The sequence below is a fragment of the Battus philenor genome, unplaced genomic scaffold (genome assembly GCF_028537555.1).
Source record: "Battus philenor isolate CCGP_79_NKW_IND1 unplaced genomic scaffold, ilBatPhil1.0.hap1 SCAF_29, whole genome shotgun sequence".
Taxonomy (NCBI): domain Eukaryota; kingdom Metazoa; phylum Arthropoda; class Insecta; order Lepidoptera; family Papilionidae; genus Battus; species Battus philenor.
The window spans coordinates 315,202-330,115 of record NW_027181692.1 but is presented as its reverse complement, the minus strand read 5'-3'; the positions used below and the strand labels follow the sequence as shown (position 1 = coordinate 330,115).

Below are 14,914 nucleotides of genomic sequence, written 5' to 3'. Positions count from 1 at the left end.
TTCTCGTTAGTCGATAGATGCCCACTGCAAGATCGTCACGACGACCAGTCCTGCGCTGCCCACAGTGACTTCCACGACTTTAACTGTGTCGTCGGTCCGTTGCACGAGCGATATGCCTAATCTACTGCCACTTCGAACAACCAATTCTTCGTGCTACGTAACCTTGTTTTGCTGGGCTTCGCGGGGCTTACACGCGTTGCGTCTACCTAGGGGTCGCCACTCTAAAACCTTTACCCAATGGTCGTTGGTTTAACGTTCTGCCCCGTTCACTGCCACTTCGGACGAACAAATCTTCGATCTACACCCGTGTACCTGATTCTTCTGCAGTACTACCTTTTCTTTTCAAATGACTCCGTGCAGCGACTTATTAATATATATCTCGTGGTCATTTGAAAACCTTTAGGTATTTCCAACTGGCAAATTTAACTTAAAAGCTATATCCATGATGTTGGTTATTCCCCGGATACGTTCTAAATATAGATCTCTCTATGGTTGAGTGATCTTTAAGCTTTTAATGAAGTGTTTGTTTAAAATTAATATAAATTAAAGTCATGTTTCACATTGGGGAAGTGTTTTTGAACGAAAAAGAAAGAAATATAAAATATATTACGTTCTTTTTCGTTCAAAAACAATGGTCACCCTAGCGTTGCAAGCACAGATAACAACCAAAGCTAGTCAGTCGTGATACGACACTTGAAGTGTTGACACAGGAGTTCTACAGTGAAGTTCTTTTTTCACATTTTGTGTTAAAATTTCACAATATATAAATGTGTAAAATCTACCATACATAAGAATGTATAATCCAGTGAAAATGGTGTTATATGTAGTATTGTTATATTTATATTTTATCACGTCAACTAAATCTCAGGGTGTGGGTAAGTTTTTCATCTATATACAGGATGCTTGATTATTAGTAAAAGGTTTAAAGTTATGAATATATATCTCATTCGATGCCAATTCATGTATAGTACACCCTATATGAAAATCAATGGTTGTAGAAATACATTCAAAATTCGTATAACTATATATTAAGATTAATAATTGTTTACTATACCTCCATACTTTGCACTGAAGTCATTGACATGTTGTATTATAATGGAAAGTATATATCAATGAAACATATTAAGGAGTTATCATTTTATACAAGATGTTTAAACCAGAGTTCCCCAAACTTTTTTGTGTCGTAGACCCCTTGCCATGTTTGTCCGTGTTGGGTAGACCCCCTACTTACCTGATATTGATTTCCTGTAAATATCTAACTACAGTGAAGTTTAGTGTTAAAAACTTAAAGTAAAAACACATGTTAATTTATACATTTATTAATTGAATTTAAATTTAAACTACTCAAAATAAAATTTTGTATCCACTGTACCAATTAAACCAATCTATTATACCAACATCCTACAACTTACACAATTTTATAAACACATATAATAATTTTTTTACTTCATAGTTACTTTTACAAATAATGTAAATATTTTGATATTATAACATAGTATGATGTAAGTAAATAGGTACTATCAGTGTATGTGTTGAGATCCACTATCGTGGACCCTCATTTTTATTTCATGGACCCCCAAATTTTTTTTCGCTGACGTAGACCCCTTGCAGGTTGTCATAGACCCCTAGTGGTCGATATAGACCACTTTGGGAATCACTGATTTATGTATATATATATATATATATATATATATATATATATATGTATATATATATATATGTGTGTGTTTGTGTGTGTGTGTGTGTATGTGTGTGTATATACATTGTTTTATTTATATATATAAATAACATTTATAGGCACTTATACACGAAATATAATTTTATTTTATTAAATACTTTTATTTTCGTATTGCCTTATAAAAAACCAACATGATTTAATTTTTTCTTTAATATATAGTATAGAGTAAAGAATAACTCTACATGGATTAGTTTTCACTGTATACTAAGTATATACTAAATATACAGGTTGATTAGTACTAAATGTAATAAAATGCTTTAAATAGACGAATGTATACTTTATTTATTGTTTAAAATTTATTTAAATACAAGCTGAATAAAAAATGTCTCTAAAGTATCCAACGAAATCTAGGCTGAATTTAAAAATAAATTATATAACATTTATGTTATTTCAGGTAATTTATAATGATACATTTATTTAAATAAACACTATAAACTTGTGACGACTTTCTTACCAATTTAACAACTTGAAAACACACGACCTGCATTGATAATAACCAAAAAACTATAAAAAAAACCTTAGATTTTACTGTGGATCTATATAAGTCAATATCATTCTATCCCAGTTTTATTTCAAAGCAGAAAATAATATCACATAAAGCAGAGTTCCCCAAACTTTTTTGTGTCGTAGACCCCTTGCCATGTTTTTCCGTGTTGGGTAGACCCCTACTTACCTGATAATGATTTCCTGTAAATTTCTAATTGTAGTGAAGTTTAGTGTTAAAAACTTAAAGTAAAAACACATGTTAATTTATACATTTATTAATTGAATTTAAATTAAAACTACTCAAAATAAAAGTTTGTATCTGGTATGTAAAATATACGTAACATTAAATAAACAAGAAATAAACTATAAATAAAATAACATAAGCAATAAGCAATATTTTTAGTGAAAAGGATGAACCTGATGCTTTAATAAAAAATTATCAATATTTGGCGTCAGTTTTGTAAGAGTTCATTTTAAATCTCACAGGTACTTTTATAAATAATGTTGTTTTAATATTAGAAGATAGTATGATGTAAGTAAATAGGTACTCTCAGTGTATGTGTTGAGATCCACTATCGTGGACCCCCATTTTTATTTCATGGACCCCCAAATTTTTTTTCGCTGGCATAGACCCCTAGGGGTCGATATAGACCACTTTGGGAATCACTGACATAAAGTAATCAAAGAGCGCCTGGTTAAATATAATAGCAAATATTTGTTACAGGTGAAGATTGCTATAAGAATTGCGTGAGGGGCACTTGCTTGTTGCTCCAGGACTGCCAGGCTTCGATCAGAGAACTACGAAACAGGATAATGCCACAAGTAAGGCAGCTGTGGTCAATCTGTTAAAATATTCAAATTGTCCAACCATGGGCGTAGGCTGCAATCATCTGATTCTATTGGAAATCTGTTAAGGAGATCTATGTTCCGAACATTTATTGTGCAGTTATTATAAATTAACATTTACAGTTTAATATAATAAGACTTCATCATATTTTTTTTTGCTGCAGACGTCCACAGTTGGACATAAGTCTCTTTGTTGGATTTACGATAGGAATCGACTTGTATCTACCTTCTTCCGAAGACACAAGGTCAAATATTCAACTAGTTTTGTCTACCAGTTCATCTTCTCCACTTCTTAAATTCAAAGTGAAATTCAAGGTCCTGTTCATCCTTCATGAACAGGACCTTGAATTTCAGAAGTCGATCGATCGAAAACAACCGATACAACTAGCTGAAAAGAAGTTCTGCTAGTTGTATCTGCTGCAGTAGAGATCTATAGGGCGAAAACAATAAAAATAAAATATCGGCATTCACAGGTATGTTCCTTTGTGGGAATGGACTCCGTGGTGTGCTGCACAGAAGCACCAAGACCTAGATCTGGTACCCTACGTCCACCACTCCTAACTACGACAAAGAGGTGATAAAACCTTCATATATAAGTTAACATCTTTTTTTATTAAATTAAACCTGTTTATGCAATGATAGATTTAAATACACTTTGAAAAGGGATGCAATGGATACGTATTTAAGTCCCATAGACCACGTACTGACCCCTGTCTTGGGGACTCTGGACTCTGGACTATTTTTAAACGGTTTATTTAGTTCGACCCGTACGGAACTTGTTTATTTGGGTCAAAATTAGAAATTGAAATTTAAGCATCTTCTCGTTATCAGATTGATCTGAAATTTGGTACACACGTTTAATTTAGATGACAATACAATATAATAAAATCAATAACATTATAAATCTAAGATGGCCGCCGATACAAAATGGCGGATTACATATTTTTCCTTAACCCCCTCAATATGGGTATCAAATGAAAGGGCTACTCTAGTAAAACACGATGATTATGTTATAATTTAAAATTCAAGATGGACGCCGTTCCAATATGGCGGACTAGGTACATGTTTTACCACGACAACCACAATATGGGTATCAAAAAACCGTTTATCTTAAGTTTTTTAAATGTATTTATTCCTAATATACGTAATTCCTTTCATTACCTCAATTTCGTCGCCTTCCACAACCCTACAAGTTTACATTTTATTTTGTTTTTTATTTTTATTTCTTTATTCTTACAATTATATTAATTCACTATTTATATTTTACCAACGTAATTTATTTTTATATACACAGGATGTTAAATTATAATATGTTCATTGTCATATTTAGTTGTCGACATGGGTTTTAAATAAAATAATTTAGATTTAAATTATGTCAGATTGTATGTGAGTATGTATATGTATTACAATACATATTAATATATTATGTCTAGTGTGACATAATCAACTCTTCATTGTTATTGAAATATCAAACTTATAAAATTTAAAAATAAATATTATAGAACCAGAACAACGACGGAATATATTCCACCTGTGATTGACTACAAGTTCAATGAACCTGATTACGGAGTAGAAGGTAACTGCGATCCCATTCCTCCAGAGCTGACATCGCCCAAGACTGGACAAAAAGCGTGGGATAGTAAGTACTAGCGATAATTTATATACGATGATTTTAAATAGCACAGGTAGGAAGCGGTTTGCATCTTACATCATACGACATATATCCAAAATGTAATGATAAAATGCTGACCATTAAAAACATCTACTCCATCTCTTGTAAACTGCTAGAGGATTAGAAAAATTAGTTTATATACATGGATAATGTTGCTTTTTAAATACCGGTGTAAATAAAGAATTATATTTCTGTGGAATTCCCCTTGTTGATTCGCAGCTGACGATAACATAATGTTGCTTTTTAATACCGGTGTAAATAAAGAATTATATTTCTGTGGAATTCCCTTTTTCAATTCGCAGCTGACAATGACATAATATTGTTTTTTTAATACCTGTGTAAATAAAGAATTATGTTTCTGTGGAATTCCCCTTTTCGATGCGCAGCTGATGATGACATAATGTTGCTTTTTAATACCGGTGTAAATAAAGAATTATATTTCTGTGGAATTCCCTTTTTCAATTCGCAGCTGACAATGACATAATATTGTTTTTTTAATACCTGTGTAAATAAAGAATTATGTTTCTGTGGAATTCCCCTTTTCGATGCGCAGCTGATGATGACATAATGTTGCTCTTTTAATACCGGTGTAAATAAAGAATTATATTTCTGTGGAATTCCCTTTTTCAATTCGCAACTGACAATGACATAATATTGTTTTTTTAATACCTGTGTAAATAAAGAATTATGTTTCTGTGGAATTCCCCTTTTCGATGCGCAGCTGATAATGACATAATGTTGCTCTTTTAATACCGGTGTAAATAAAGAATTATATTTCTGTGGAATTCCCTTTTTCAATTCACAGCTGACAATGACATAATATTGTTTTTTTAATACCTGTGTAAATAAAGAATTATGTTTCTGTGGAATTCCCCTTTTCGATGCGCAGCTGATGATGACATAATGTTGCTCTTTTAATACCGGTGTAAATAAAGAATTATATTTCTGTGGAATTCCCTTTTTCAATTCGCAGCTGACAATGACATAATATTGTTTTTTTAATACCTGTGTAAATAAAGAATTATGTTTCTGTGGAATTCCCCTTTTCGATGCGCTGCTGACGACGTATTGTAGATCCTACATGTATTATAATATTAAAAGATTGTCTCTGTCCTAGAATTACTCTGTACAAATTCACGTTAGGAACTAACCTGACCAAACAATTACTTTTATAAGTAGTTAAAAACTATTGTGGAGGTATATGTCCAGCACTGTATCTATCTTGCAGAATGTATAGAGTACCAGGAGAAGTTCGTGTACCCGTGTGAGAATGTGAACACGCTGGCAGCTGACGTGACGCACGTCCAGAAGGCGAGGGTCTACCGCTGCAATCACAACGCGGACGTGCTGATCGTGGGTGGTGTTAATGCGACCGCGTCGGAGTTCCCTCATATGGTACTGCAGGATTTTACCGACAGTTTTACAGGAAGATTATAAGAACCTGGTACTCTGGTTTTGCAGATACAGATCCATTGCTTCTTTTATTCAGCCGGTTGAAGCCCACTGCAAGACTTAGGTCTCACGCTGCTCGTATGTCGTCTGTCCACCTAGTGGGGGCATACCCACGCTGTGTCTACCTGCTCGTGGTCACTAAAACCCTTCGGCTAAAACGGCCATCAGTTACACGAGCGATGTGCGCCGCCCGCTGCCACTTTACACTTTTAGATATAAAACATATATATCCTAAGTAAGAAAAGGACCAATATATATCTACTTCCGCCATGCGGCAGTAGTCGTGCAATAAAGTGTACTATGTGACTACTAACTCTGTGTTTGGCACTAATCGGTGTAACATTACACTTGGGGATGTCCCGTGGAGGGGTGAAACATGTGTTGAGTGATTTAACGGTGGCAGTTGTGTAATTCTCATTGTTTGCCGCATGCATTTATCAGCGGGCTGACGGGCGGTGCACTTTATTGCACGACTACTGCTGCATGGCGGAAGTAGCTACATATTAGTTTTTTACCTAGAATGGACTTCCGCAAAATAACGCTTGAATCCATTAGATACTTATATATCATATTAAGCTTTATTATATGGATCACTCAGGCCCGTGAAGAAAATTTATGATTTTTATTAATAATGATGAATAATTGAAAAGAAAAAAGATTTCTAGGTATGCCGTCGTCTTGTTTTAATATTTAGTTAAAACGTTTAATGCCTATAATGCAGTTTATGACAACAAATCATAAAAAGATCTGTGTGAAAAAAGAATATATATTACTGTGCATAACTTGAAACTCCTGGGCATTAGTAAGGCAAATGATTTTTTTTTCCTGGGATAGGAATGTCTATAACATTTGCCAGGCGTCTGTTTATCAAAAGTCGGAATATCGTTTAGTTCAGTTCAAAACATTTTACAAGATTTTTTATGGCAAAATCGCCCAATTTATGGGAAAATTGGGTCAAAAAGTGTATTGATATTGTTCCGCAACCACTGTATTTGGATGAGCAGTAGAGATCTTTACATACCAGAATACCATGCGATCGCCAATTTGATAGCAAGCGTGGTGATCACGATATATCATATAAAATAACATCTCAGTTTATTGTTGGCTTTTCAGGTTACCGTTCATCTGTATCTTATATATCTTTGAGTTGAGTTATTCCATTACAAAATAGTTCAATCTGATTCTAATTTCAATCAATTTGAACCCTTCTGGCATTTTAAGTAAATGATACTGTGTGGATAATAATGTTACAAAGCACGAGTTACAGAACCCTCTAAATAATAAACACGGAACCCAAGGATCAAGGAGTACTGTAATCAAGCGTGACCTTGAAGTTATTTATAGATTTTTGTGTACGGTTCTCGGAAATTCTAATCGAGTACTATCTCGAACTTACTAGAACCTTCTCCGTAGTATAAATAGATGTATTCCCCTTGTCGACAGTTCAGTGTTGTTTTTCGAGTTATAAGATTAAGATCTACGATCAGTGATACAAAATGACTATTTGGTAAGTTATTTGGACAGTGATTTCTTAAGCGATTTGGAGGTGAAGTTTGGACTAAGCGAAAGTATACTTTGTGTTAAAGTAGGGTGACCATCTGATTTGTGAATAAAGGACTCCTTGTGAACCAGTGGTGTCTCATTCCAAGTCAGAACCCATTGTACGAAACAATGATATTAGTAATAATTATATTTCCTTTTTTAATTTGAGAATTGACGATGGAGTTAAATGGATATTTTACTTATCTACAGGCTCTGCTGGGCTTCGGTGATGACATCGACACGATCCAATGGCTGTGCGGTGGTTCCATCATCAGCGAGCGGTTTATTCTGACAGCCGGCCACTGTACATACAGCGTGACTGTGTAAGAGGTTACAAATTTTCATTTTAGATGGAAATCTTGCTGGAGTTTTACTTTACTTTAAGATGAATGATGAATGAAGATGAATGATGAATGATTTAAGAAGAACTCCCGAGCAATAGGAAAGCAGGTAACTTTTCTTCTAGTTCGTTAGGACTGTCTATAACATTCGCCGTTAATCAAAAGTTGTAATTATCTCCGAGTTACAAATGTTTTTGTTAAAATTTTCACTTTTCTTAAATTCGTCAAGTTTGAATTGGTCGATGTCATACTGCATTATTTTGCCAAAAACTCGACTGATATCGTTCCGCGATCACCGTATTCACCTGATTTGACGTGCAACTTGTTTGTTCATCAAACTTAAAAGGCACGAGTGAGGTGATAAAAATCGTATCGAAGGTTTTAAAGGTTATACCGGAAAAAGACATTTCCGACTGTTTCGAGGAAGTGCGAAAGTGCGTTTTATATGACGGTGATGAAATTTATTTTAAAGAATAAATAAAGAAATTACGTTTTGTAAACGAATTCACCTTACTTTTTGATCACAGTATTATATGTAGCAAGTGATAAGAATTGAAAATACGAAAGACGTTTTTAAGCAACCTTTATAATATGTGGACTTTAAGTTATTATTGTTTTAAAGAAATTGAAAGGTGACTGACAAATGAATCGAATGTGTTCTCGTAACAATTTCTTTGGTTCACAAATTCATAAATAAGGAGATTTTTAGTTTGTAAGATTGTTACATATATATGCATTAAAACTTGTAGATTTATATATATATATGTGTGTGTGTGTGTGTGTGTGTGTGTGTGCGTGCGTGCGCGTGTGTGTGTGCGTGTGTGTGCGTGTGTATTACACTACATAATAAAACGAAAATAAATCGACAAGCTCAAAGTCCCTGCACAACAGAAAGGCCTATACTCGAGATTGTTCTACGACAGTGTTTTCCCACGTGGGCCCACAGGTCGGCAATTTGATTGTTAGGTAGGGCAATTCGAAAGTGGACTGAACACGAGTTCACCCGGTTTAGACGTAAAAATTTCACAAAAGCTAAGGTATGGTATATAAAAATACAAACGAAAGCAATCGATATAGCTTAGAGAACAGAAGGATATGCAGGAGCTGTAAGTTCAGAAGTAGGGTCCACGAAAAAGCAGACAGAACTAGGTGAACATTTGACCTGGTTAATGTCTTTCCAAGATGATAGATCCAAGCCGGTTTCTACCGTTCCTGTTGTAAATTTAACGAGGATGCCCACGTTCAGCTATGGACATCTTGCATCTACAATAATGATGATGGTAAAGTTTCGAAGATTAGTTTTATTTCATTATTGCAGAGGTCCTCTGACGTATGCTCTAGTGGGCGTTCTCAGCAGGACTGAGGCGGTGGACAGCTCCCAAAGATACAGGATCAAAGACATCATTAGACATCCAGGATATAAAGCTTCGAGGAAGTACAATGATATTGCATTACTGAAAACCGACACTGAGTAAGTACCTGAAATCGCTTAGTCAACACTTTACTGTAATGATGTTAATAGATCAAGGTACAGCTTTTTTGGGCGCCATTATGTCGACTTTGGTGAAGACATCATCAGATAGCTGTGCGAATATTTCATCGTCAACGAATGGTTCATTTTAACAACCGATCACTGCATTTACAGATTGCTTTGTAAGAGTATTTTAATATTCTCTTCTTTATTTTCTTCTGCCTTTTCTTTTCCCATCGCTAACGATTTTCCAAGTGATTATATTGACACTAGGTAATGGCAGTCGACTAAATCAGCTCTTTCGAAAGCCAAAAATACTCAACAAGTGTTATTGACGGGTGACAGCCGAAGATGAAACCCACTCGTGGGGGCCGAAGTAATTTAGGACCTCCAGGGCCTTTAAATCAGTAAAGTTGTGGCATGTACCCGCCCGTGCCGAGGATTTCTTGGGAGCCCTCAACATATTCTACTTTATAGGACTTATGCCAAGTGCACTCTGACCCCTTCCACTTCGAACCCGTGAAATCATAAATGTTGAAATGTAAATAGTAAAATAGTAAATATGGTAAAATAAAAAAGGAATGTAAATAGAACAAAATGTGTAAAAATTATATTATATAAAGAAATATAAAATTGAGGAACGTGGTGAGGGATGAAGGGAACGAATAAAACGTAAAGAAAAGTACGAAATAACATAATATGAATGAATGAATATATGAAAAACTTAGTAAAAGAAAATAAAAGTCACTATCGCAAAAATAAGAAGTGGATACGAAAGGTACTCCAAAAAAACCGTGAAATCAAATGCAGATAGACAGTATTGTTAATCCTTTTTAAAAAATAAAAAAAAATCAATATAGTTAACAAGTATGTAACTAAAGAAACCTGTTACATATATATTTGAAATATAAAATACAATTGTTATATTTAATATTATTATAACGTATAATGATAGGGAATGCATATAAGAATGTCATTTGTAATTAAAAGATGTATGATCACGGCAAAGGCACGGAGATAACAAAGCTATGTAGTAATATTGCTACATAAAATAACCGCCATATTTAAAAACCGTTCGCTCGTCTCGCTCACTCGCACGGCGTGCACTATACGCGTTCTCGCTTGCACTCTTGGCACGCAGCCAACGCACAGCGCGCGCGCGCCGCCATTTATAACCGCTCGCAGGCGAATATATTCATTTTCCGCGCACAAATTATTGTAATTGTTAGATTGTATTAAATAAACGTTTTACCACAGCTATTTGTTATATAGACATGCTAATTATTTTCGTAAAATTTACACAGTAAGTTTCAGTTTAATTGTTTAAATTTAATTATTGTTTCAGGATCCTTCTCAGCTCAAAAGTTGTTCCAGCATGTCTCCACGTAGACACTCAGGCTGACGACCAGCAAGCCCTGGTCACTGGGTGGGGCGCCACCAGGAATAGAGGACCAATATCTGATGTACTGCAAAAGGTATTTTATTTGTTTCATCATATCTGTGGTTTCACGCTACTACAAGGCATAAGCTTTCAGCGATCTTGACAATGTTAGTCTATCTAATCGATAAAGACTGTATTATTACGTAATAGTTTAGTAAAAATAAATATAGAAGTATGTGTACAGCAATATCTCGCTTTACGTCGCTCGCATTTCTTCTCTTGTACAATAATTATAATGATTTTTTTTAAAGTAAATATATATATACACCTATACCTCGCTTTGCGTCATTTCGTTTTGCGTTTTTTCGGTGTTGCGTCGCTGCTTAGTTAGTACTAATTTTCACTGCGCGTCGTTAGATTTTCAAGGTTGCGTTGTTTTTGGTTCAAGTCTTTATTTAAAAAAAAATATTTCTAAAAGAGAATAATAAATTTATATAAATTTTTACATGTTGTTTCTAGTTACAAAAAAGGTATATATTTTTACAATTTATTTATTGGCAGAGTTATATTATTATTGTTTTTTGAATGTTTACTTTGTTCAATTTTCTTTTTAAAAAGTAGTATTTTCGTGACCCTGGAACCTATCTTCGATCTTTACATGGTTTGCTATAGAAAATCTTAATTCACTTTGCGGCGTTTCAATTAGCGTCGTGTTTTTTTGGAACGTAACCACGACGCAAAGTGAGGTATTGGTGTATAACAATATTTTGGATTATCTAAATAAATATAAAGATATGTTTGATACATGAAGGATAGATGTTACGAAATGAATAAATGTGCAATTTTTTATTTATTTATACATTATATGCATATCTGTGTGTGCATGTACGTGCATATGTATGTATGCATGTGTATGTGAGTATATGTTTCTTGTGAAACTTTGTTGCTCATCCTGTATGTGCTAGAGAGTTTATTGAGTAACTTTCTTCTATGTAGGATTATGATCCTTTTGCACGTCACAATGTAAATAATAAATGCGGAAACTTGTAATTATCTCTTGATGTATAAGTCGCCTGTTAAAATGTAACTAGTTTTTTAACTTTTGTGAACTATTAAAAGTAAAAAATAAAATAATCGGACTATCGCCTTTTTTATAATAGCGATATATGAAAACGCTCCGCTTATGTCGATTGTACCATACGCACAAATGGCGCGCAGACTGGATGCGCGACTATTGCTAGCTTTTCGGACTTTTCACGTGTTTGCTTGGCCTATTTCGTCTGAAATAATTATAAATGTAACTTTATTTCTTAGGTGATCCTGAATAAGTTTGATCAAGCCGAATGCGCGACTTTATTCCCACGCTCTTTCCGAATGCCGCACGGGTATGATCTCTTCACGCAGATTTGTTACGGAGACAAGAAGCAATCAAAGGATTCCTGTCAGGTATAGTGAGCAACAAGTTAGATGTTTTGCCAGAAATGTAAAAACGAGTTCAAAAACTGTCATCTGTGAATGTAGATAAGGGTTGGTGATGCATGAAAGAAGGTATGCAAGAAAGGAAATATAGAAACGAAAAACTTATTTATCTGAATAGTAATGTCATGACGGAGGGAACGAGGTGAACAAAACTAGAGCCTAAAAAAACAGAACAGTCAAAAGTTGGTGAATCTAAATTCAATTAAAATTCAAGAATTCTTTATTCATACGATTTTATTTCTTGCTAAAGGTATATTTAATTTACCATCTGTTCAGATGAAAGAGTGAAAGAACAGACGAAAGAGAATCATCACGAGCTTATAAATATATATTTTAAACTTTCTCATGGTCCTATTGGAAATTTATAAGGAACCTATACAACCTTTACTACTGTCATTAATGTTATTTCTATCAACTTCACTGGCATCATCATGATTCTCATCATTACCACAGTTTTTATAATCTTCGCTAATTTCATCAACAATGTTTCTGTCAACTTCAATAACACTACCATCATTATTGTATTTATCACGTCTCTATCATGTTTACTCTAATCCTCAACAATTCTTCTGTCAACTTTACCAGCGTCAACATCACGACCATCATCACCGCTGCCTTCATAACCTATAAAAGGATCTTAAATACTGATTCTGTCAACACCACTAGCATCACCATGACTCATCATTACCACTGTTTTTGTCATCTTCGTTAATTTCATCAACAATGTTTCTGCCATCTTCAATAACACTACCATCATTATTATCTTCATCACGTCTCTATCATGTTTACTAGAATCCTCAACAAATCTATGTCGGCTTCACCAGTATCACCATGATTCTTATCATTACCACTACCTTTATCGTCTTCACTATTATCAACAATACTTCTGCCAGCTTCAAAATCATCACTACCAATATTAATATCACCTCTGCCATCGTCACTTTCAATGGCAACACTATTATCAAAATCCGTATCTGAAATTGTTTTCCATGGGTGATCCCCATTTTAAGTGGTGGGTGGATCTTTTGTACAGATCATATGTTTCCTATTCCACATTTGACAGTAAGGATGGATAGTAGGATATATCAAATAAGTTAGTAACATTACCTTCCAGGGAGACAGTGGTGGGCCGCTTCAGCTGAAAAGCCAGAGAATCCGTTGCATGTATACAGTGGTGGGGGTTACTTCGTTTGGTAGAGGATGCGGCTTCATAGGACAGGCGGGGGTGTATACTAGAGTATCTGCCTACGTTCCTTGGATAGAGAGCGTTGTGTGGCCATGAAACCAGCGATACATTTTTTATTTATTTTATTTATTTATTATTCACACGGTATCGTTTACAGTGAAAGGATGTGTTTAGAGTGATGAATCCTCGTCTTTATTTTTCAACTTCGACTCAAATTAGCGATGGTTCCAAATGCAACCTGATACGAGGAAAGCACGCAACACAGATGGTTTATTTATATATTTTTGGACACTTACAATATACAATTCCCGGCGATAAATATTGCACATCGACATTTGGAAAGAGACAATCGGGTGATTTCGGCTTCGTAGAGCATTATCTCTGTCCCACATCACCTATGTGACGTTTTGTCAGTCGTACGATCACAAACAGACACAAAAATTTTATTTATTTGTATATATCTAATTAAAGATTAGTTTTATAGATGTCAATAAATTCTAATTTCCTGTGTTATGACATATTTAAACATTGACATTTTGCTTGTTTATTGTATGATGTATTTAAATAAAGTTTATAAATAAGAATGTGTTTTTTATTTACTTAAAAGGTATATATTTCTATGTGGACCAGCATTCGGAGGACTTCGGTTCGATTCCGAAAGCAGATAATTATCCACTATTTAGCCAATATTTAGCCACATCCGCACATGCAGTGGTAGTCGTGCAACAAAGTGCACCTCCCGCCAGCCCGCTGATAAAAGCGCATGCGGCAAACAATGCGAATTACACAACCGCCAAATCACACAACACGTGTTTCACCCCTCTACGGGGCACCTTTAGGAGTTATTTTACACCGATTAGTGCCAAACACAGAGTCAAGAGAGTTGTGAAGAAGTGGCTAAATATTGATCCTTTTCTTACTTAGGATGGACTTCTGCAAGGTAACGCCTGATTCCTTTAAATATTTTGTAATTCTCTCTCGCTTGACAGTTTGTAAAAGCTCCTTCAGTTCAGACTGACTCGCAGCTTGCATTGACAATCTGACTCATCATATGACTTCGTTCCACAGACGGAGTAATGTTCATAAAGAAATGGCAAAACTAATTTACCATTTTTTTTGTTATCGTCCTCGCTATTGGAGGCCTGGCGTACCCCTAATTAGTTGGGATCAGGGTTTTTGTTTACAAATAAGTTTTTCAGATTTTTCATCTTTATTCTTCACACACTGTCATTCTTCTCAATTTCTTTTATTCTTACCTTATTTCCAACACTATATCTTTCACGTTGTTCTTTCATTCCTTCTTGCTTTCATCGTCTTTCT

At 34.6% G+C, this 14,914-nt stretch overlaps 2 protein-coding genes across 2 annotated transcripts in view; one reads left to right on the top strand and one right to left on the bottom strand.

Annotated features, from left to right (window-relative positions):
- Window positions 1-14,914, bottom strand: part of LOC137926194 (venom protease-like) — a 289,572-nt gene that overhangs the window by 101,426 nt on the left and 173,232 nt on the right. The window lies entirely within an intron of this gene.
- Window positions 694-13,726, top strand: LOC137926334 (trypsin-1-like). The gene is made up of 10 exons (XM_068769937.1): window positions 694-875; window positions 2,949-3,046; window positions 3,544-3,644; window positions 4,573-4,709; window positions 5,971-6,137; window positions 7,947-8,059; window positions 9,396-9,548; window positions 10,894-11,023; window positions 12,244-12,375; window positions 13,523-13,726. Exons 1-10 carry the CDS (start codon window positions 794-796, stop codon window positions 13,688-13,690), a joined length of 1,281 nt encoding a protein of 426 aa, XP_068626038.1. The 5' UTR covers window positions 694-793; the 3' UTR covers window positions 13,691-13,726.

Coding starts and splice junctions, on each gene's coding strand:
- LOC137926334 (XM_068769937.1), top strand. CDS start 794: ATGTATAATCCAGTGAAAATGGTGTTATATGTAGTATTGTTATATTTA. Junction 4,710..5,970: donor TGGACAAAAAGCGTGGGATA/GTAAGTACTAGC, acceptor TCTATCTTGCAG/AATGTATAGAGTACCAGGAG. Junction 9,549..10,893: donor TTACTGAAAACCGACACTGA/GTAAGTACCTGA, acceptor TTATTGTTTCAG/GATCCTTCTCAGCTCAAAAG.